At 43.2% G+C, this 23,030-nt stretch overlaps 1 protein-coding gene across 2 annotated transcripts in view; it reads left to right on the top strand.

The window, feature by feature from the left end:
• The first annotated feature begins 2,053 nt into the window (after positions 1-2,053).
• The window catches only part of LOC124006282 (collagen alpha-1(XXVI) chain-like), a 68,124-nt gene continuing 47,147 nt past the window's right edge, over positions 2,054-23,030 (top strand). The window contains exons 1-3 of one of the 2 annotated variants that reach the window (XM_046316202.1): positions 2,054-2,514; positions 2,837-2,959; positions 3,067-3,170. In XM_046316202.1, coding sequence (XP_046172158.1) covers positions 2,342-2,514; positions 2,837-2,959; positions 3,067-3,170 — 400 coding nt within the window. In that variant the 5' untranslated portion in view covers positions 2,054-2,341. The remainder of the gene's footprint in view (positions 2,515-2,836; positions 2,960-3,066; positions 3,171-23,030) is intronic. The other variant, XM_046316203.1, reaches the window with a different exon arrangement.

Below are 23,030 nucleotides of genomic sequence, written 5' to 3' on the forward strand. Positions count from 1 at the left end.
TAATCAAGTCTCCGTATAAATGCACCTGCACTGTGATAGTCTCAGAGGTCCGTTAAAAGTGCAGAGAGCATCATGAAGAACAAGGAACACACCAGGCAGGTCCGAGATACTGTTGTGAAGAAGTTTAAAGCCGGATTTGGATACAAAAGGATTTCCCAAGCTTTAAACATCCCAAGGAGCACTGTGCAAGCGATAATATTGAAATGGAAGGAGTATCAAGACCACTGCAAATCTACCAAGACCTGGCCGTCCCTCTAAACTTTCAGCTCATACAAGGAGAAGACTGATCAGAGATACAGCCAAGAGGCCCATGATCACTCTGGATGAACTGCAGAGATCTACAGCTGAGGTGGGACACTCTGTCCATAGGACAACAATCAGTCGTATATTGCACAAATCTGACCTTTATGGAAGAGTGGCAAGAAGAAAGCCATTTCTTAAAGATATCCATAAAAAGTGTCGTTTAAGGTTTTCCACAAGCCACCTGGGAGACACACCAAACATGTGGAAGAAGGTGCTCTGGTCAGATGAAAACAAAATTGAACTTTTTGGCAACAATGCAAAATGTTATGTTTGGCGTAAAAGCAACACAGCTCATCACCCTGAACACACCATCCCCACTGTCAAACATGGTGGTGGCAGCATCATGGTTTGGGCCTGCTTTTCTTCAGCAGGGACAGGGAAGATGGTTAAAATTGATGGGAAGATGGATGAAGCCAAATACAGGACCATTCTGGAAGAAAACCTGATGGAGTCTGCAAAAGACCTGAGACTGGGACGGAGATTTGTATTCCAACAAGACAATGATCCAAAACATAAAGCAAAATCTACAATGGAATGGTTCAAAAATAAACATATCCAGGTGTTAGAATGGCCAAGTCAAAGTCCAGACCTGAATCCAATCGAGAATCTGTGGAAAGAACTGAAAACTGCAGTTCACAAATGCTCTCCATCCAACCTCACTGAGCTCGAGCTGTTTTGCAAGGAGGAATGGGTAAAAATTTCAGTCTCTCGATGTGCAAAACTGATAGGGACATACCCCAAGCGACTTACAGCTGTAATCGCAGCAAAAGGTGGCACTACAAAGTATTAACTTAAGGGGGCTGAATCATTTTGCACGCCCAATTTTTCAGTTTTTGATTTGTTAAAAATGTTTGAAATATCCAATAAATGTCGTTCCACTTCATGATTGTGTCCCACTTGTTGTTGATTCTTCACAAAAAAATACAGTTTTATATCTTTATGTTTGAAGCCTGAAATGTGGCAAAAGGTTGCAAAGTTCAAGGGGGCCGAATACTTTTGCAAGGCACTGTAGATAATGAAGGTCAGGGTTTCCTGCTTTGCCGTTTCTCCTCTTGCAAGTCCTCCCGGTTCTGACCCTCTCTTGTTTTCTGGACTCCATGCCCGCCTGCCTGACCATTCTGCCTGTCCTGACCTCGAGCCTGCCTGCCCTTTGGTACCTCCTGAACTCTGAACTGGTTGTGACCTTTTGCCTGTTCACGACCATTCTCTTGCCTTCTCCCTTTGGATTTATTAAACATCTTAAACTCCAACCATCTGCCTCCTGCGTCTGCATCTGGGTCTCGCCTTGTGTGATGATAGCAATGTATCCGTGTCTATGTCATCGAGATATTAGCAAAGATACCTCCAAAATGTTTAGGCTCACATTAATTCCAAAATTCACTGGAATGAATTCTGATTAAACACATTGACATTGTGATTTTAAGCTAGATATTCATACAATTATAATTGTTTTATGTTTTAAACAGAATTAAAGAGTTTTTACTACCAAATATGATGAAAATGTTCTGCCAATTTAAGCTAAAAAAGAGCACACAAACCTATTAAAAATGGCCCATGTGGATGTGACAGGCTCTGCATGCCCTTATAGGATTAAGTGGAATTGTTTAAAAATCCTTGCGATTTAACCTAAACATGAGAATCTTTGCTTCCCAGGCTCTCTCTTCTTGAGACAGAGAGAGAGAGACGGTGCTCAGTTGTGTTGTTCTACCTCACTTCTGCACGCTTTTTACGCGCACGGTGGGAAGCTAATTAAAGTGGATATCTGACTCCTTCATCCTCGCAGGGGGCCAAACGTCAGAGTAACGTTTAAAACGCAGATATCTTTCATGTGCATGATGGTGTGATTCATTTCACTTGAGTTGTTGGGTTAAAGTCTGTCTTGAAGTCACTCTGCACCATGACGAACTCATGAGCGCTTAGTGTACAGTGGATTTTTCGGAAAGCAGTCTCCCCCATCTGGAAAAGAAAGGTTTCAAACGCACATTTTCAAAACTCAACGAAAGCCCTTCAACAAGTAGCACTTTTGAACTCTGTCGAGATGGCAATGGCATCGCTCCCGTGCGCTCTCTGCATAATGTGGATATTTCTGATCTGTCATTCGACGGGAACGAGATATATTTATCAGTTTCCCGGGGTAACTGTTCAACGTGTCAGCTCGGTGCGGAGCGCGAGTACCGGTTCACCTCTCAGCGGATCAAACACCCAGTCCAGGTGAGCGCATTACGGACGGAGAGGATCTTTTGCGGGGATGGTCAGGGTTAGCCAAGTAACATCATTTATTTACAATGTCACCATAGGAAGAGTGATGTCAAAATGCTTGACTATTGATATTCAGACCGACGCGGAAACGGCCAAGAGGTGACGCTTTCTATTATCGTATGATCGACATCTATAGTGGGTAAAAATACAGATCAATGGGATAAGGGAGAAGGTGTTGGAGTGTTTGAGAATCTTACTAAAAGGGTAGTAGTCAGTGTGACCTCTAATAGATGTTTAAGATAACAAGTCCCATATGATCTGTCTGTAATTACAGGAACTGGTGCCAGTTCACAGTGTCGAGGACGGTGACGTGCCAGGTGCGCAATGGGACAGAGACCACAGTGCAGAGATTGTTCCAAGGCTGCCGCTGGCCAGGACTCTGCTCCAAACTCATCAGGTAGGACTGGATGGACCAGACAATCCCAGAGTCCTGTTTTTGATATAAATACTGTCTTTTGTAGTAGTATATAGTAGTACTCGTCCAAATGATGACGTTCCTGTCAGCTACAGGACCGTGGTCAGGCCGTCTTACAAAGTGGCCTATCGGCAGGTCACTGCTCTGGAGTGGAGGTGCTGTCCTGGGTTTGCAGGAGATCAATGTCAAGTAGGTGAGCATCCACACTTATAATCATGCTCTCTATCTTACCTCGCCCTAAGGAAAACCCATATAACCCTGTATCTTACCTCACCCTAATGTAAACCCATATAACCCTGTATCCTCACCCTAATGTAAACCTATATAACCCTGTATCCTCACCCTAATGTAAACCCATATAACCCTGTATCCTCACCCTAATGTAAACCTATATAACCCTGTATCTTACCTCACCCTAATGTAAACCTATATAACCCTGTATCCTCACCCTAATGTAAACCTATATAACCCTGTATCTTACCTCACCCTAATGTAAACCCATATAACCCTGTATCCTCACCCTAATGTAAACCCATATAACCCTGTATCCTCACCCTAATGTAAACCGATATAACCCTGTATCCTCACCCTAATGTAAACCTATATAACCCTGTATCCTCACCCTAATGTAAACCTATATAACCCTGTATCCTCACCCTAATGTAAACCGATATAACCCTGTATCCTCACCCTAATGTAAACCTATATAACCCTGTATCCTCACCCTAATGTAAACCTATATAACCCTGTATCTTACCTCACCCTAATGTAAACCCATGGGGCGGCAGGGTAGCCTAGTGGTTAGAGCGTTGGACTAGCAACCAGAAGGTTGCAAGTTCAAACCCCCGAGCTGACAAGGTACAAATCTGTTGTTCTGCCCCTGAACAGGCAGTTAACCCACGGTTCCTAGGCCGTCATTGAAAATAAGAATTTGTTCTTAACTGACTTGCCTAGTTAAATAAAATTTAAACCTATATAAACCTGTATCCTCACACTAATGTAAACCTATATAACCCTGTATCTTCACCCTAATGTAAACCTATATAACCCTGTATCTTCACCCTAATGTAAACCTATATAACCCTGTATCCTCACCCTAATGTAAACCTATATAACCCTGTATCCTCACCCTAATATAACCCTGTATCCTCACCCTAATGTAAACCTATATAACCCTGTATCCTCACCCTAATGTAAACCTATATAACCCTGTATCCTCACCCTAATATAACCCTGTATCCTCACCCTAATGTAAACCTATATAACCCTGTATCCTCACCCTAATGTAAACCTATATAACCCTGTATCCTCACCCTAATATAACCCTGTATCCTCACCCTAATGTAAACCTATATAACCCTGTAAACCTATATAACCCTGTATCCTCACCCTAATGTAAACCTATATAACCCTGTACACTAATGTAAACCTATATAACCCTGTATCCTAACCCTAATAACCCTGTATCCTCACCCTAATGTAAACCTATATAACCCTGTATCCTCACCCTAATGTAAACCTATATAACCCTGTATCCTCACCCTAATGTAAAACAATGTAAACCCTGTATCTTCACCCTAATGTAAACCTATATAACCCTGTATCCTCACCCTAATGTCACCCATATAACCCTGTATCCTCACCCTGTATCTTACCTCACCCTATTGTAAACCCATATAACCCTGTATCCTCACACTAATGTAAACCCATATAACTCTGTATCTTCACCCTAATGTAAACCTGTGTATTCCGGGATGTAGTGGTAAATAGAAAGATGTGGTATAATGTGATCAGTGATGTAGTGGTAAAGATATGGTATAATGTGATCAGTGATGTAGTGGTAAATAGAAAGATATGGTATAATGTGATCAGTGATGTAGTGGTAAAGATGTGGTATAATGTGATCAGTGATGTAGTGGTAAATATGTGGTATAATGTGATCAGTGATGTAGTGGTAAAGATGTGGTATAATGTGATCAGTGATGTAGTGGTAAAGATGTGGTATAATGTGATCAGTGATGTAGTGGTAAAGCTGTGGTATAATGTGATCAGTGATGTAGTGGTAAATAGAAAGATATGGTATAATGTGATCAGTGATGTAGTGGTAAAGCTGTGGTATAATGTGATCAGTGATGTAGTGGTACATAGAAAGCTGTGGTATAATGTGATCAGTGATGTAGTGGTAAATAGAAAGATATGGTATAATGTGATCAGTGATGTAGTGGTAAAGATGTGGTATAATGTGATCAGTGATGTAGTGGTACATAGAAAGATGTGGTATAATGTGATCAGTGATGTAGTGGTAAAGATGTGGTATAATGTGATCAGTGATGTAGTGGTACATAGAAAGATATGGTATAATGTGATCAGTGATGTAGTGGTATAATGTGATCAGTGATGTAGTGGTAAAGATGTGGTATAATGTGATCAGTGATGTAGTGGTAAAGATGTGGTATAATGTGATCAGTGATGTAGTGGTACATAGAAAGATGTGGTATAATGTAATCAGTGATGTAGTGGTAAAGATGTGGTATAATGTAATCAGTGATGTAGTGGTAAAGATGTGGTATAATGTGATCAGTGATGTAGTGGTACATAGAAAGATGTGGTATAATGTAATCAGTGATGTAGTGGTAAAGATGTGGTATAATGTAATCAGTGATGTAGTGGTAAAGGTGTGGTATAATGTGATCAGTGATGTAGTGGTACATAGAAAGATGTGGTATAATGTGATCAGTGATGTAGTGGTAAAGATGTGGTATAATGTGATCAGTGATGTAGTGGTACATAGAAAGATGTGGTATAATGTAATCAGTGATGTAGTGGTACATAGAAAGATGTGGTATAATGTAATCAGTGATGTAGTGGTACATAGAAAGATGTGGTATAATGTAATCAGTGATGTAGTGGTACATAGAAAGATGTGGTATAATGTGATCAGTGATGTAGTGGTAAAGATGTGGTATAATGTGATCAGTGATGTAGTGGTACATAGAAAGATGTGGTATAATGTAATCAGTGATGTAGTGGTACATAGAAAGATGTGGTATAATGTGATCCGTGATGTAGTGGTAAAGATGTGGTATAATGTGATCAGTGATGTAGTGGTACATAGAAAGATGTGGTATAATGTGATCCGTGATGTAGTGGTAAAGATGTGGTATAATGTGATCCGTGATGTAGTGGTAAAGATGTGGTATAATGTGATCAGTGATGTAGTGGTAAAGATGTGGTATAATGTGATCAGTGATGTAGTGGTAAAGATGTGGTATAATGTGATCAGTGATGTAGTGGTAAAGATGTGGTATAATGTGATCAGTGATGTAGTGGTAAAGATATGTGATCAGTGATGTAGTGGTACATAGAAAGATGTGGTATAATGTAATCAGTGATGTAGTGGTACATAGAAAGATGTGGTATAATGTGATCAGTGATGTAGTGGTAAAGATGTGGTATAATGTGATCAGTGATGTAGTGGTAAAGATATGTGATCAGTGATGTAGTGGTACATAGAAAGATGTGGTATAATGTAATCAGTGATGTAGTGGTACATAGAAAGATGTGGTATAATGTGATCCGTGATGTAGTGGTACATAGAAAGATGTGGTATAATGTGATCCGTGATGTAGTGGTAGATAGAAAGATGTGGTATAATGTGATCAGTGATGTAGTGGTACATAGAAAGATGTGGTATAATGTAATCAGTGATGTAGTGGTACATAGAAAGATGTGGTATAATGTGATCAGTGATGTAGTGGTAAAGATGTGGTATAATGTGATCAGTGATGTAGTGGTAAAGATATGTGATCAGTGATGTAGTGGTACATAGAAAGATGTGGTATAATGTAATCAGTGATGTAGTGGTACATATAAAGATGTGGTATAATGTGATCCGTGATGTAGTGGTACATAGAAAGATGTGGTATAATGTGATCCGTGATGTAGTGGTACATAGAAAGATGTGGTATAATGTGATCCGTGATGTAGTGGTACATAGAAAGATGTGGTATAATGTGATCAGTGATGTAGTGGTAAAGATGTGGTATAATGTGATCCGTGATGTAGTGGTAAAGATGTGGTATAATGTGATCCGTGATGTAGTGGTAAAGATGTGGTATAATGTAATCCGTGATGTAGTGGTAAAGATGTGGTATAATGTAATCCGTGATGTAGTGGTAAAGATGTGGTATAATGTAATCAGTGATGTAGTGGTAAAGATGTGGTATAATGTAATCCGTGATGTAGTGGTAAAGATGTGGTATAATGTAATCAGTGATGTAGTGGTACATAGAAAGATGTGGTATAATGTAATCCGTGATGTAGTGGTAAAGATGTGTTATAATGTGATCCGTGATGTAGTGGTAAAGATGTGGTATAATGTGATCAGTGATGTAGTGGTAAAGATGTGGTATAATGTGATCAGTGATGTAGTGGTAAAGATGTGGTATAATGTAATCAGTGATGTAGTGGTAAAGATGTGGTATAATGTAATCAGTGATGTAGTGGTAAAGATGTGGTATAATGTGATCAGTGATGTAGTGGTAAAGATGTGGTATAATGTAATCCGTGATGTAGTGGTAAAGATGTGGTATAATGTAATCAGTGATGTAGTGGTAAAGATGTGGTATAATGTAATCAGTGATGTAGTGGTAAAGATGTGGTATAATGTAATCAGTGATGTAGTGGTAAAGATGTGGTATAATGTGATCAGTGATGTAGTGGTAAAGATGTGGTATAATGTAATCAGTGATGTAGTGGTAAAGATGTGGTATAATGTAATCAGTGATGTAGTGGTAAAGATGTGGTATAATGTAATCAGTGATGTAGTGGTACATAGAAAGATGTGGTATAATGTGATCCGTGATGTAGTGGTAAAGATGTGGTATAATGTAATCAATGATGTAGTGGTAAAGATGTGGTATAATGTAATCCGTGATGTAGTGGTAAAGATGTGGTATAATGTAATCAGTGATGTAGTGGTACATAGAAAGATGTGGTATAATGTAATCAGTGATGTAGTGGTACATAGAAAGATGTGGTATAATGTAATCCGTGATGTAGTGGTAAAGATGTGGTATAATGTGATCCGTGATGTAGTGGTAAAGATGTGGTATAATGTGATCAGTGATGTAGTGGTAAAGATGTGGTATAATGTAATCAGTGATGTAGTGGTAAAGATGTGGTATAATGTAATCAGTGATGTAGTGGTACATAGAAAGATGTGGTATAATGTAATCAGTGATGTAGTGGTAAAGATGTGGTATAATGTGATCCGTGATGTAGTGGTAAAGATGTGGTATAATGTGATCCGTGATGTAGTGGTAAAGATGTGGTATAATGTGATCAGTGATGTAGTGGTAAAGATGTGGTATAATGTAATCAGTGATGTAGTGGTAAAGATGTGTGATCAGTGATGTAGTGGTAAAGATGTGTAATCAGTGATATAGTGGTACATAGAAAGATGTGGTATAATGTGATCCGTGATGTAGTGGTAAAGATGTGGTATAATGTGATCCGTGATGTAGTGGTAAAGATGTGTAATCAGTGATGTAGTGGTACATAGAAAGATGTGGTATAATGTGATCCGTGATGTAGTGGTAAGAAAGTGTCGTTGTGAAAAGTAACGCTCCCTTATACTTTCAATGCGTTTTTGGATAAACTGTTTTTACTCGCGTCTACCCTCCACGGGTTACAACCTTCCTCCTTCATCCTTTACCTCAGTCATCTCAGTTCAGCAAAGTACTGTGCTATGTGATCAGAGTTTTAAAGGTGTTGGCCAGTTGCTGTTGTATGGGACTGTAACAGAATCAACATTAGTATGGCACATCTGAGGTAAAAGTACAGAGTTTGTGAGATAGCCGTTTCCTGGCACACGGGGGAGAAAAGTAACAGTGTGATGTATTATACTGCTGGTTGGTATACTGCTACAGTACAGTAGCTGTGATATACTGCTGGTTGGTATACTGCTACAGTACAGTAGCTGTGATATACTGCTGGTTGGTATACTGCTACAGTACTGTAGCTGTGATATACTGCTGGTTGGTATACTGCTACAGTACTGTAGCTGTGATATACTGCTGGTTGGTATACTGCTACTGTACTGTAGCTGTGATATACTGCTGGTTGGTATACTGCTACAGTACTGTAGCTGTGATATACTGCTGGTTGGTATACTGCTTGGTACTGCTACAGTACTGTGGCTGTGATATACTGCTGGTTGGTATACTGCTACAGTACTGTAGCTGTGATATACTGCTGGTTGGTATACTGCTACAGTACTGTAGCTGTGATATACTGCTGGTTGGTATACTGCTACAGTACTGTAGCTGTGATATACTGCTGGTTGGTATACTGCTACAGTACTGTAGCTGTGATATACTGCTGGTTGGTATACTGCTGGTTGGTATACTGCTACAGTACTGTAGCTGTGATATACTGCTGGTTGGTATACTGCTACAGTACTGTAGCTGTGATATACTGCTGGTTGGTATACTGCTACTGTACTGTAGCTGTGATATACTGCTGGTTGGTATACTGCTACAGTACAGTAGCTGTGATATACTGCTGGTTGGTACACTGCTACAGTACTGTAGCTGTGATATACTGCTGGTTGGTATACTGCTACAGTACTGTGGCTGTGATATACTGCTGGTTGGTATACTGCTACAGTACTGTAGCTGGTTGGTATACTGCTACAGTGGTTGTGATATACTGCTGGTTGGTATACTGCTAGTACTGTAGCTGTGATATACTGCTGGTTGGTATACTGCTACAGTACTGTAGCTGTGATATACTGCTGGTTGGTATACTGCTACAGTACTGTAGCTGTGATATACTGCTGGTTGGTTGGTATACTGCTGGTTGGTATAGTACTGTGGCTGTGATATACTGCTGGTTGGTATACTGCTGCAGTACTGTAGCTGTGATATACTGCTGGTTGGTATACTGCTACAGTACTGTAGCTGTGATATACTGCTGGTTGGTATACTGCTGGTTGGTATACTGCTGCAGTACTGTAGCTGTGATATACTGCTGGTTGGTATACTGCTACAGTACTGTAGCTGTGATATACTGCTGGTTGGTATACTGCTGCAGTACTGTAGCTGTGATATACTGCTGGTTGGTATACTGCTACAGTACTGTAGCTGTGATATACTGCTGGTTGGTATACTGCTGCAGTACTGTAGCTGTGATATACTGCTGGTTGGTATACTGCTACAGTACTGTAGCTGTGATATACTGCTGGTTGGTATACTGCTACAGTACTGTAGCTGTGATATACTGCTGGTTGGTATACTGCTGCAGTACTGTAGCTGTGATATACTGCTGGTTGGTATACTGCTACAGTACTGTGGCTGTGATATACTGCTGGTTGGTATACTGCTACAGTACTGTAGCTGTGATATACTGCTGGTTGGTATACTGCTGCAGTACTGTAGCTATATACTGCTGGTTGGGACATGGCTACAGAGCCTTTTTGTAAATTACTGCTGGTTGGTTCCAGTACTGTGGCTGTGATATACTGCTGGTTGGTATACTGCTGGTACTGTGGCTGTGATATACTGCTGGTTGGTATACTGCTCAGTACTGTAGCTGTGATATACAGCCCTTTAATATACTGCTATAGTACTGTAGCTGTGATATACTGCTGGTTGGTATACTGCTGCAGTACTGTAGCTATTTTAGGTTGGGACATGGGAGCCTTTTTGTAAATTACATTTAGTTCCATAATAAAAGTAAGTTGAAAGGGATGCTGTGGTTAAGTGGTTGTGTACCTGCTCATCAGCCCTTTAATCAACTCTATGAAACAAATAACAGCAGGGTAGAGATTAGGGACAGTGCCCCCCCAGTCTAACCTCTCTCTTTACTAGGCTGGGAGTGTAGTGGCCCCCCCAGTCTAACCTCTCTCTTTACTAGGCTGGGAGTGTAGTGGTCCCCCCCCCCCAGTCTAACCTCTCTGTTTACTAGGCTGGGAGTGTAGTGCCCCCCCCCCCCAGTCTAGCCTCTCTCTTTACTAGGCTGGGAGTGTAGTGCCCCCCCCCCAGTCTAACCTCTCTGTTTACTAGGCTGGGAGTCTAGTGGCCCCCTCAATCTAACCTCTCTCTTTACTAGGCTGGGAGTGTAGTGGTCCCCCCCCAGTCTAACCTCTCTGTTTACTAGGCTGGGAGTGTAGTGGTCCCCCCCCCAGTCTAACCTCTCTGTTTACTAGGCTGGGAGTGTAGTGCCCCCCCCCAGTCTAACCTCCCTCTTTACTAGGCTGGGAGTCTAGTGGCCCCCCAATCTAACCTCTCTCTTTACTAGGCTGGGAGTGTAGTGGTCCCCCCAGTCTAACCTCTCTCTTTACTAGGCTGGGAGTGTAGTGCCCCCCCAGTCTAACCTGGTCCCCCCTCCAGTCTAACCTCTCTGTTTACAATTCGACATACCAATTAGGATCTGGCAAAACAATACTTGAATCAGTTATAGAACCCATTGTCCATTATGGTTGTGAGGTCTGGGGTTTGCTCACCAACCAAGAATTCACAAAATGGGACAAACATCAAATTGAGACTGCATGCAGAATTCTGCAAAAATATCCTCCGTGTACAACGTAGAACACCAAATAATGAATGCAGAGCAGAATTAGGCCGATACCCGCTAGGTAACAAAATCCAGGAAAGAGCCGTTAAATTCTACAACCACCTAAAAGGAAGCGATTCCCAAACCTTCCATAACAAAGCCATCATCTACAGAGAGACGAACCTGGAGAAGAGTCCCCTAAGCAAGCTGGTCCTGGGACTCTGTTCACAAACAGACCCCACAGAGCCCCAGGACAGCAACACAATTAGACCCAACCAAATCATGAGAAAACAAAAGATAATTACTTGACACATTGGAAAGAATTAACAAAAAACAGCAAACTAGAATGATATTTGGCCCTAAACAGAGAGTACACAGCGGCAGAATACCTGACCACTGTGACTGGCCCTAAACAGAGAGTACATAGTGGCAGAATACCTGACCACTGTGAATGACCCAAACTTAAGGAAAGCTTTGACTATGTACAGACTCAGTGAGCATAGCCTTGCTATTGAGAAAGGCCGCCGTAGGCAGACATGGCTCTCAAGAGAAGACAGGCTATGTGCTCACTGCCCACAAAATGAGGTGGAAACTGAGCTGTACTTCCTAACATCCTGCCCAATGTATGACCATATTAGAGACACATATTTCCCTCAGATTACACAGATCCACAAATAATTCCTATCAACATGATAGTTTTGAGGACTGACTATCCATGATATCAACATTATAGTTTTAACCATGTTTTGAGGACTGACTATCCATGATATCAACATGATAGTTTTGAGGACTGACTATCCATGATATCAACATGATAGTTTTGAGGACTGGACTATCCGTGATATCAACATGATAGTTTTGAGGACTGACTATCCATGATATCAACATGATAGTTTTGAGGACTGGACTATCCATTATATATACATGATAGTTTTGAGGACTGGACTATCCATGATATCAACATGATAGTTTTGAGGACTGGACTATCCATTATATATACATGATAGTTTTGAGGACTGGACTATCCGTGATATCAACATGATAGTTTTGAGGACTGACTATCCATGATATCAACATGATAGTTTTGAGGACTGACTATCCATGATATCAACATGATAGTTTTAACCATGTGGCAATTTTTCATTGAAATGACTAGGAAACCATGTTGATTCAACCAGTATGTGCCCATAGTGTCTATTCTTCAAGAATGAATACATATGCATAGTACATATCATGAATTTATACGTCCAAAAGTAGAGTCAATCTTCCATATCTCCCCTCTAATGGTCATGGGAAGGTTTTGGGAAGGTAAGGTGATCCTAGATCCAAAAGTAGAGTCAATCTTCCATATCTCCCCTCTAATGGTCATGGGAAGGTTTTGGGAAGGTGATCCTAGATCCAAAAGTAGAGTCAATCTTCCATATCTCCCCTCTAATGGTCATGGGAAGGTTTTGGGAAGGTGATCCTAGATCCAAAAGTAGAGTCAATCTTCCATATCTCCCCTCTAATGGTCATGGGAAGGTTTTGGGAAGGTAAGGTGATCCTAGATCCAAAAGTAGAGTCAATCTTCCATATCTCCCCTCTAATGGTCATGGGAAGGTTTTGGGAAGGTGATCCTAGATCCAAAAGTAGAGTCAATCTTCCATATCTCCCCTCTAATGGTCATGGGAAGGTTTTGGGAAGGTGATCCTAGATCCAAAAGTAGAGTCAATCTTCCATATCTCCCCTCTAATGGTCATGGGAAGGTTTTGGGAAGGTGATCCTAGATCCAAAAGTAGAGTCAATCTTCCATATCTCCCCTCTAATGGTCATGGGAAGGTTTTGGGAAGGTGATCCTCCATATCTCCTCTAATGGTCAGATCCAAAAGTAGAGTCAATCTTCCATATCTCCCCTCTAATGGTCATGGGAAGGTTTTGGGAAGGTGATCCTAGATCCAAAAGTAGAGTCAATCTTCCATATCTCCCCTCTAATGGTCATGGGAAGGTTTTGGGAAAGGTGATCCTAGATCCAAAAGTAGAGTCAATCTTCCATATCTCCCCTCTAATGGTCATGGGAAGGTTTTGGGAAGGTGATCCTAGATCCAAAAGTAGAGTCAATCTTCCATATCTCCCCTCTAATGGTCATGGGAAGGTTTTGGGAAGGTGATCCTAGATCCAAAAGTAGAGTCAATCTTCCATATCTCCCCTCTAATGGTCATGGGAAGGTTTTGGGAAGGTGATCCTAGATCCAAAAGTAGAGTCAATCTTCCATATCTCCCCTCTAATGGTCATGGGAAGGTTTTGGGAAGGTGATCCTAGATCCAAAAGTAGAGTCAATCTTCCATATCTCCCCTCTAATGGTCATGGGAAGGTTTTGGGAAGGTGATCCTAGATCCAAAAGTAGAGTCAATCTTCCATATCTCCCCTCTAATGGTCATGGGAAGGTTTTGGGAAGGTGATCCTAGATCCAAAAGTAGAGTCAATCTTCCATATCTCCCCTCTAATGGTCATGGGAAGGTTTTGGGAAGGTGATCCTAGATCCAAAAGTAGAGTCAATCTTCCATATCTCCCCTCTAATGGTCATGGGAAGGTTTTGGGAAGGTGATCCTAGATCCAAAAGTAGAGTCAATCTTCCATATCTCCCCTCTAATGGTCATGGGAAGGTTTTGGGAAGGTGATCCTAGATCCAAAAGTAGAGTCAATCTTCCATATCTCCCCTCTAATGGTCATGGGAAGGTTTTGGGAAGGTGATCCTAGATCCAAAAGTAGAGTCAATCTTCCATATCTCCCCTCTAATGGTCATGGGAAGGTTTTGGGAAGGTGATCCTAGATCCAAAAGTAGAGTCAATCTTCCATATCTCCCCTCTAATGGTCATGGGAAGGTTTTGGGAAGGTGATCCTAGATCCAAAAGTAGAGTCAATCTTCCATATCTCCCCTCTAATGGTCATGGGAAGGTTTTGGGAAGGTGATCCTAGATCCAAAAGTAGAGTCAATCTTCCATATCTCCCCTCTAATGGTCATGGGAAGGTTTTGGGAAGGTGATCCTAGATCCAAAAGTAGAGTCAATCTTCCATATCTCCCCTCTAATGGTCATGGGAAGGTTTTGGGAAGGTGATCCTAGATCCAAAAGTAGAGTCAATCTTCCATATCTCCCCTCTAATGGTCATGGGAAGGTTTTGGGAAGGTGATCCTAGATCCAAAAGTAGAGTCAATCTTCCATATCTCCCCTCTAATGGTCATGGGAAGGTTTTGGGAAGGTGATCCTAGATCCAAAAGTAGAGTCAATCTTCCATATCTCCCCTCTAATGGTCATGGGAAGGTTTTGGGAAGGTAAGGTGATCCTAGATCCAAAAGTAGAGTCAATCTTCCATATCTCCCCTCTAATGGTCATGGGAAGGTTTTGGGAAGGTGATCCTAGATCCAAAAGTAGAGTCAATCTTCCATATCTCCCCTCTAATGGTCATGGGAAGGTTTTGGGAAGGTGATCCTAGATCCAAAAGTAGAGTCAATCTTCCATATCTCCCCTCTAATGGTCATGGGAAGGTTTTGGGAAGGTGATCCTAGATCCAAAAGTAGAGTCAATCTTCCATATCTCCCCTCTAATGGTCATGGGAAGGTTTTGGGAAGGTGATCCTAGATCCAAAAGTAGAGTCAATCTTCCATATCTCCCCTCTAATGGTCATGGGAAGGTTTTGGGAAGGTGATCCTAGATCCAAAAGTAGAGTCAATCTTCCATATCTCCCCTCTAATGGTCATGGGAAGGTTTTGGGAAGGTGATCCTAGATCCAAAAGTAGAGTCAATCTTCCATATCTCCCCTCTAATGGTCATGGGAAGGTTTTGGGAAGGTGATCCTAGATCCAAAAGTAGAGTCAATCTTCCATATCTCCCCTCTAATGGTCATGGGAAGGTTTTGGGAAGGTGATCCTAGATCCAAAAGTAGAGTCAATCTTCCATATCTCCCCTCTAATGGTCATGGGAAGGTTTTGGGAAGGTAAGGTGATCCTAGATCCAAAAGTAGAGTCAATCTTCCATATCTCCCCTCTAATGGTCATGGGAAGGTTTTGGGAAGGTAAGGTGATCCTAGATCCAAAAGTAGAGTCAATCTTCCATATCTCCCCTCTAATGGTCATGGGAAGGTTTTGGGAAGGTGATCCTAGATCCAAAAGTAGAGTCAATCTTCCATATCTCCCCTCTAATGGTCATGGGAAGGTTTTGGGAAGGTGATCCTAGATCCAAAAGTAGAGTCAATCTTCCATATCTCCCCTCTAATGGTCATGGGAAGGTTTTGGGAAGGTGATCCTAGATCCAAAAGTAGAGTCAATCTTCCATATCTCCCCTCTAATGGTCATGGGAAGGTTTTGGGAAGGTGATCCTAGATCCAAAAGTAGAGAGTCAATCTTCCATATCTCCCCTCTAATGAGTCAATCTTCCATATCTCCCCTCTAATGGTCATGGGAAGGTTTTGGGAAGGTGATCCTAGATCCAAAAGTAGAGTCAATCTTCCATATCTCCCCTCTAATGGTCATGGGAAGGTTTTGGGAAGGTGATCCTAGATCCAAAAGTAGAGTCAATCTTCCATATCTCCCCTCTAATGGTCATGGGAAGGTTTTGGGAAGGTGATCCTAGATCCAAAAGTAGAGTCAATCTTCCATATCTCCCCTCTAATGGTCATGGGAAGGTTTTGGGAAGGTGATCCTAGATCCAAAAGTAGAGTCAATCTTCCATATCTCCCCTCTAATGGTCATGGGAAGGTTTTGGGAAGGTGATCCTAGATCCAAAAGTAGAGTCAATCTTCCATATCTCCCCTCTAATGGTCATGGGAAGGTTTTGGGAAGGTAAGGTGATCCTAGATCCAAAAGTAGAGTCAATCTTCCATATCTCCCCTCTAATGGTCATGGGAAGGTTTTGGGAAGGTGATCCTAGATCCAAAAGTAGAGTCAATCTTCCATATCTCCCCTCTAATGGTCATGGGAAGGTTTTGGGAAGGTGATCCTAGATCCAAAAGTAGAGTCAATCTTCCATATCTCCCCTCTAATGGTCATGGGAAGGTTTTGGGAAGGTGATCCTAGATCCAAAAGTAGAGTCAATCTTCCATATCTCCCCTCTAATGGTCATGGGAAGGTTTTGGGAAGGTGATCCTAGATCCAAAAGTAGAGTCAATCTTCCATATCTCCCCTCTAATGGTCATGGGAAGGTTTTGGGAAGGTAAGGTGATCCTAGATCCAAAAGTAGAGTCAATCTTCCATATCTCCCCTCTAATGGTCATGGGAAGGTTTTGGGAAGGTGATCCTAGATCCAAAAGTAGAGTCAATCTTCCATATCTCCCCTCTAATGGTCATGGGAAGGTTTTGGGAAGGTAAGGTGATCCTAGATCCAAAAGTAGAGTCAATCTTCCATATCTCCCCTCTAATGGTCATGGGAAGGTTTTGGGAAGGTGATCCTAGATCCAAAAGTAGAGTCAATCTTCCATATCTCCCCTCTAATGGTCATGGGAAGGTTTTGGGAAGGTAAGGTGATCCTAGATCCAAAAGTAGAGTCAATCTTCCATATCTCCCCTCTAATGGTCATGGGAAGGTTTTGGGAAGGTGATCCTAGATCCAAAAGTAGAGTCAATCTTCCATATCTCCCCTCTAATGGTCATGGGAAGGTTTTGGGAAGGGAAGGTGATCCTAGATCCAAAAGTAGAGTCAATCTTCCATATCTCCCCTCTAATGGTCATGGGAAGGTTTTGGGAAGGTGATCCTAGATCCAAAAGTAGAGTCAATCTTCCATATCTCCCCTCTAATGGTCATGGGAAGGTTTTGGGAAGGTGATCCTAGATCCAAAAGTAGAGTCAATCTTCCATATCTCCCCTCTAATGGTCATGGGAAGGTTTTGGGAAGGTGATCCTAGATCCAAAAGTAGAGTCAATCTTCCATATCTCCCCTCTAATGGTCATGGGAAGGTTTTGGGAAGGTGATCCTAGATCCAAAAGTAGAGTCAATCTTCCATATCTCCCCTCTAATGGTCATGGGAAGGTTTTGGGAAGGTGATCCTAGATCCAAAAGTAGAGTCAATCTTCCATATCTCCCCTCTAATGGTCATGGGAAGGTTTTGGGAAGGTGATCCTAGATCCAAAAGTAGAGTCAATCTTCCATATCTCCCCTCTAATGGTCATGGGAAGGTTTTGGGAAGGTGATCCTAGATCCAAAAGTAGAGTCAATCTTCCATATCTCCCCTCTAATGGTCATGGGAAGGTTTTGGGAAGGTGATCCTAGATCCAAAAGTAGAGTCAATCTTCCATATCTCCCCTCTAATGGTCATGGGAAGGTTTTGGGAAGGTGATCCTAGATCCAAAAGTAGAGTCAATCTTCCATATCTCCCCTCTAATGGTCATGGGAAGGTTTTGGGAAGGTGATCCTAGATCCAAAAGTAGAGTCAATCTTCCATATCTCCCCTCTAATGGTCATGGGAAGGTTTTGGGAAGGTGATCCTAGATCCAAAAGTAGAGTCAATCTTCCATATCTCCCCTCTAATGGTCATGGGAAGGTTTTGGGAAGGTGATCCTAGATCCAAAAGTAGAGTCAATCTTCCATATCTCCCCTCTAATGGTCATGGGAAGGTTTTGGGAAGGTGATCCTAGATCCAAAAGTAGAGTCAATCTTCCATATCTCCCCTCTAATGGTCATGGGAAGGTTTTGGGAAGGTGATCCTAGATCCAAAAGTAGAGTCAATCTTCCATATCTCCCCTCTAATGGTCATGGGAAGGTTTTGGGAAGGTGATCCTAGATCCAAAAGTAGAGTCAATCTTCCATATCTCCCCTCTAATGGTCATGGGAAGGTTTTGGGAAGGTGATCCTAGATCCAAAAGTAGAGTCAATCTTCCATATCTCCCCTCTAATGGTCATGGGAAGGTTTTGGGAAGGTGATCCTAGATCCAAAATCTCCCCTCTAATGTAGAGTCAATCTTCCATATCTCCCCTCTAATGGTCATGGGAAGGTTTTGGGAAGGTGATCCTAGATCCAAAAGTAGAGTCAATCTTCCATATCTCCCCTCTAATGGTCATGGGAAGGTTTTGGGAAGGTGATCCTAGATCCAAAAGTAGAGTCAATCTTCCATATCTCCCCTCTAATGGTCATGGGAAGGTTTTGGGAAGGTGATCCTAGATCCAAAAGTAGAGTCAATCTTCCATATCTCCCCTCTAATGGTCATGGGAAGGTTTTGGGAAGGTGATCCTAGATCCAAAAGTAGAGTCAATCTTCCATATCTCCCCTCTAATGGTCATGGGAAGGTTTTGGGAAGGTGATCCTAGATCCAAAAGTAGAGTCAATCTTCCATATCTCCCCTCTAATGGTCATGGGAAGGTTTTGGGAAGGTGATCCTAGATCCAAAAGTAGAGTCAATCTTCCATATCTCCCCTCTAATGGTCATGGGAAGGTTTTGGGAAGGTGATCCTAGATCCAAAAGTAGAGTCAATCTTCCATATCTCCCCTCTAATGGTCATGGGAAGGTTTTGGGAAGGTGATCCTAGATCCAAAAGTAGAGTCAATCTTCCATATCTCCCCTCTAATGGTCATGGGAAGGTTTTGGGAAGGTGATCCTAGATCCAAAAGTAGAGTCAATCTTCCATATCTCCCCTCTAATGGTCATGGGAAGGTTTTGGGAAGGTGATCCTAGATCCAAAAGTAGAGTCAATCTTCCATATCTCCCCTCTAATGGTCATGGGAAGGTTTTGGGAAGGTAAGGTGATCCTAGATCCAAAAGTAGAGTCAATCTTCCATATCTCCCCTCTAATGGTCATGGGAAGGTTTTGGGAAGGTGATCCTAGATCCAAAAGTAGAGTCAATCTTCCATATCTCCCCTCTAATGGTCATGGGAAGGTTTTGGGAAGGTGATCCTAGATCCAAAAGTAGAGTCAATCTTCCATATCTCCCCTCTAATGGTCATGGGAAGGTTTTGGGAAGGTAAGGTGATCCTAGATCTAGATCCAAAAGTAGAGTCAATCTTCCATATCTCCCCTCTAATGGTCATGGGAAGGTTTTGGGAAGGTGATCCTAGATCCAAAAGTAGAGTCAATCTTCCATATCTCCCCTCTAATGGTCATGGGAAGGTTTTGGGAAGGTGATCCTAGATCCAAAAGTAGAGTCAATCTTCCATATCTCCCCTCTAATGGTCATGGGAAGGTTTTGGGAAGGTGATCCTAGATCCCTGCCATCGGTGAGACACCTTCTGTTTATCCCCACTAATCAACTTTGAAGGCCAAAGTCCCAAAGGGCGGCTCACAATCGGCCCAATGTCGTCCGGGGTTTGGCAGGTGTAGGCCGTCATTGTAAATAAGAATTTGTTCTTCACTGACTTGCCTAGTTAAATAAAGGTTCAATTTTAAATACGTTGTTTTCTCAGCCCTGTCTGTGTGTCCTCTGGCAGCTGGGTGATGTTGGATATTTCAGAAGACTGGCTGATACATCAATCAAACTGCCCGCTTGTTGTCCTCACTCCTCTTCTCTCCTCTTCTCTCCTCTTCTCCTCCTCTCTCCTCTTCTCCTCTTCTCTCCTCTTCTCCTCTTCACTCCTCCTCTCCTCCTCTCTCCTCTTCTCTCCTCTTCTCCTCTTCACTCCTCCTCTCTCCTCTCCTCTCCTCTCCTCACCTCTCCCCTCCTCTCTCCCCTTCTCTCCCCTTCTCTCCTCCTCTCTCCTCTCCTCTTCTCCTCTTCTCCTCTTCACTCCTCCTCTCCTCTTCTCTCCTCTTCTCTCCTCCTCTCTCCCCTTCTCTCCTGCTCTCTTCCTCTCTCCTCTCCTCTTCTCCTCTTCTCCTCTTCTCCTCTTCTCCTCTCCTCTTCACTCCTCCTCTCCTCTTCTCCTCTCCTCCTCTCCTCTTCTCTCCTCCTCTCTCCCCTTCACTCCTCCTCTCTTCCTCTCTCCTCTCTTCTTCTCCTCTTCTCCTCTTCTCCTCTCCTCTCTCTCCTCTCCTCTTCTCCTCTTCACTCCTCCTCTCCTCCTCTCTCCTCTCCTCTTCTCCTCTTCTCTCCTCTTCACTCCTCCTCTCCTCTTCTCTCCTCTTCTCTCCTCTTCACTCCTCCTCTCCTCTTCTCTCCTCTTCTCTCCTCTCCTCTTCTCCTCTTCTCCTCTTTCACTCCTCCTCTCCTCTTCTCTCCTCTTCTCTCCTCTCTCTCTCTCTCTTCTCCTCTTCTCCTCTTCTCCTCTTCACTCCTCCTCTCCTCTTCTCTCCTCTTCTCTCCTCCTCTCTCCCCTTCTCTCCTGCTCTCTTCCTCTCTCCTCTCTTCTCCTCTTCTCCTCTTCTCCTCTTCTCCTCTCCTCTTCTCCTCTCTCCTCTTCTCCTCTCCTCCTCTCCTCTTCTCTCTCCTCTCTCCCCCTTCACTCCTCCTCTCTTCCTCTCTCCTCTCTTCTTCTCCTCTTCTCCTCTTCTCCTCTCCTCTCCTCTCCTCTTCTCCTCTTCTCCTCTCCTCCTCTCTCTCCTCTCTTCTCCTCTTCTCTCCTCTTCTCCTCCTCTCCTCTCTTCTCCTCTTCACTCCTCCTCTCCTCTTCTCTCCTCCTCTCTCCTCTCTTCTTCTCCTCTTCTCCTCTTCTCCTCTCCTCTCCTCTCTCTCCTCTTCTCCTCTTCACTCCTCCTCTCCTCCTCTCTCCTCTCCTCTTCTCCTCTTCTCTCCTCTTCACTCCTCCTCTCCTCTTCTCTCCTCTTCTCTCCTCTCCTCTCCTCTCCTCTCCTCTTCTCTCCTCTCCTCTCTTCTCCTCTTCACTCCTCATCTCCTCTTCTCTCCTCCTCTCTCCCCTTCTCTCCTCCTCTCTTCCTCTCTCCTCTCCTCTTCTCCTCTTCTCTCCTCTTCACTCCTCCTCTCCTCTTCTCTCCTCTCCTCTCCTCTCCTCCTCTCCTCTCCTCTCCTCTTCTCTCCTCTCCTCTCTTCTCCTCTTCACTCCTCATCTCCTCTTCTCTCCTCCTCTCTCCCCTTCTCTCCTCCTCTCTTCCTCTCTCTCTCTCTTCTCCTCTTCTCTCCTCTTCACTCCTCCTCTCCTCTTCTCTCTCTCCTCTCCTCTCCTCTTCTCTCCTCTCCTCTTCTCTCCTCTCCTCTCTTCTCCTCTTCACTCCTCCTCTCCTCTTCTCTCCTCCTCTCTCCCCTTCTCTCCTCCTCTCTTCCTCTCTCTTCTCCTCTTCTCCTCTTCTCCTCTCCTCCTCTTATCCTCTTCACTCCTCCTCTCCTCTTCTCTCCTCTTCTCCTCTCCTCCTCTCCTCTTCTCTCCTCTTCTCCTCTCCTCCTCTCTTCTCTTCTCTCCTCCTCTCTCCCCTTCTCTCCTCCTCTCTCCCCTTCTCTCCTCCTCTCTCCCCTTCTCTCCCCTTCTCTCCTCCTCTCTCCTCTTCTCTCCTCCTCTCTCCTCTTCTCTCCTCCTCTCTCCTCCTCTCTCTCTTCTCTCCTTCCTATCTTCTTCTCTTATTTTAGCCTTATTTTCTCTACTCTCATCTTCCCCTCCACTTCCCACATTGATCGTTTTGTTCTCAATCAATGTTTCCATAATGGATTCTTGCTGAGGCGGGAAAAATGTGTATGTATGTGTGTGCTTCCTGCCTCTGTGTGCTTCCTGCCTCTGTGTGCTTCCTGCCTCTGTGTGCTTCCTGCCTCTGTGTGCTTCCTGCTTGTGCGTATGTGGGTCAGTGTGTGTGTAGTGTAGAAATATTATGGCATGGGAAACATTTGGGAGAAATGTGGAAGTAATTTATCTGCCGTTGGCCCCTGGCACCTCTCCACTCTTTCTTAGCAGCACCTTGATGCCTATCTCCACACATTAACAAGGTAATGGGGCTGTGTGAGGAGGAAGCTCTTTAGAGGCAATGCCAGGACCTACCCTGGCGTCGCTTTTACTGGCAAGACAAGAAAACTTCCACACAGTGCACTTCACAAACGCTTACTGAATAGACAAGCTCTCAACATCCTGCGTACATTACCACAACTTTAACAACGTTACTGAGTAGATCTTTCTACAACCAATGCGATTAGTTAATATATTCCCATGTGCTAACCTGCAGGTTAACCTGAATCCTTTTAACAGTTGAACGCCCAGGAGGAGCTTCGTGAAAATGAGGGAGGAGTTTAAGAATATTAATATCCATTTAGGAGGAATTATTCAGCTGTCAATCATGTATTACTTATTACGTTATAGGTGATCCTTGCTAAGAGTTTTGTAGGGTTTAATATCAACAGTTCCATTATTCAACACCTCTCCTATCTAGCTCTCATCGCCTCTCCTGCCCCCTCAGCTCTCTCTTCCTACCTCAGCTCTCCCTTGCTCTCCTCCTCCCTCAGCTCTCCCTTGCTCTCCTCCTCCGTCAGCTCTCCCTTGCTCTCCTCCTCCCTCAGCTCTCCCTTCCTCTCTTCCTAACTCAGCTCTCCCTTCCTCTCATCCTCCCTCAGCTCTCCCTTCCTCTCTTCCTCCCTCAGCTCTCCCTTGCTCTCCTCCTCCCTCAGCTCTCCCTTCCTCTCTTCCTACCTCAGCTCTCCCTTGCTCTCCTCCTCCCTCAGCTCTC

The sequence above is a fragment of the Oncorhynchus gorbuscha genome, linkage group LG19, assembly GCF_021184085.1.
Source record: "Oncorhynchus gorbuscha isolate QuinsamMale2020 ecotype Even-year linkage group LG19, OgorEven_v1.0, whole genome shotgun sequence".
In the NCBI taxonomy this organism is placed as follows: domain Eukaryota; kingdom Metazoa; phylum Chordata; class Actinopteri; order Salmoniformes; family Salmonidae; genus Oncorhynchus; species Oncorhynchus gorbuscha.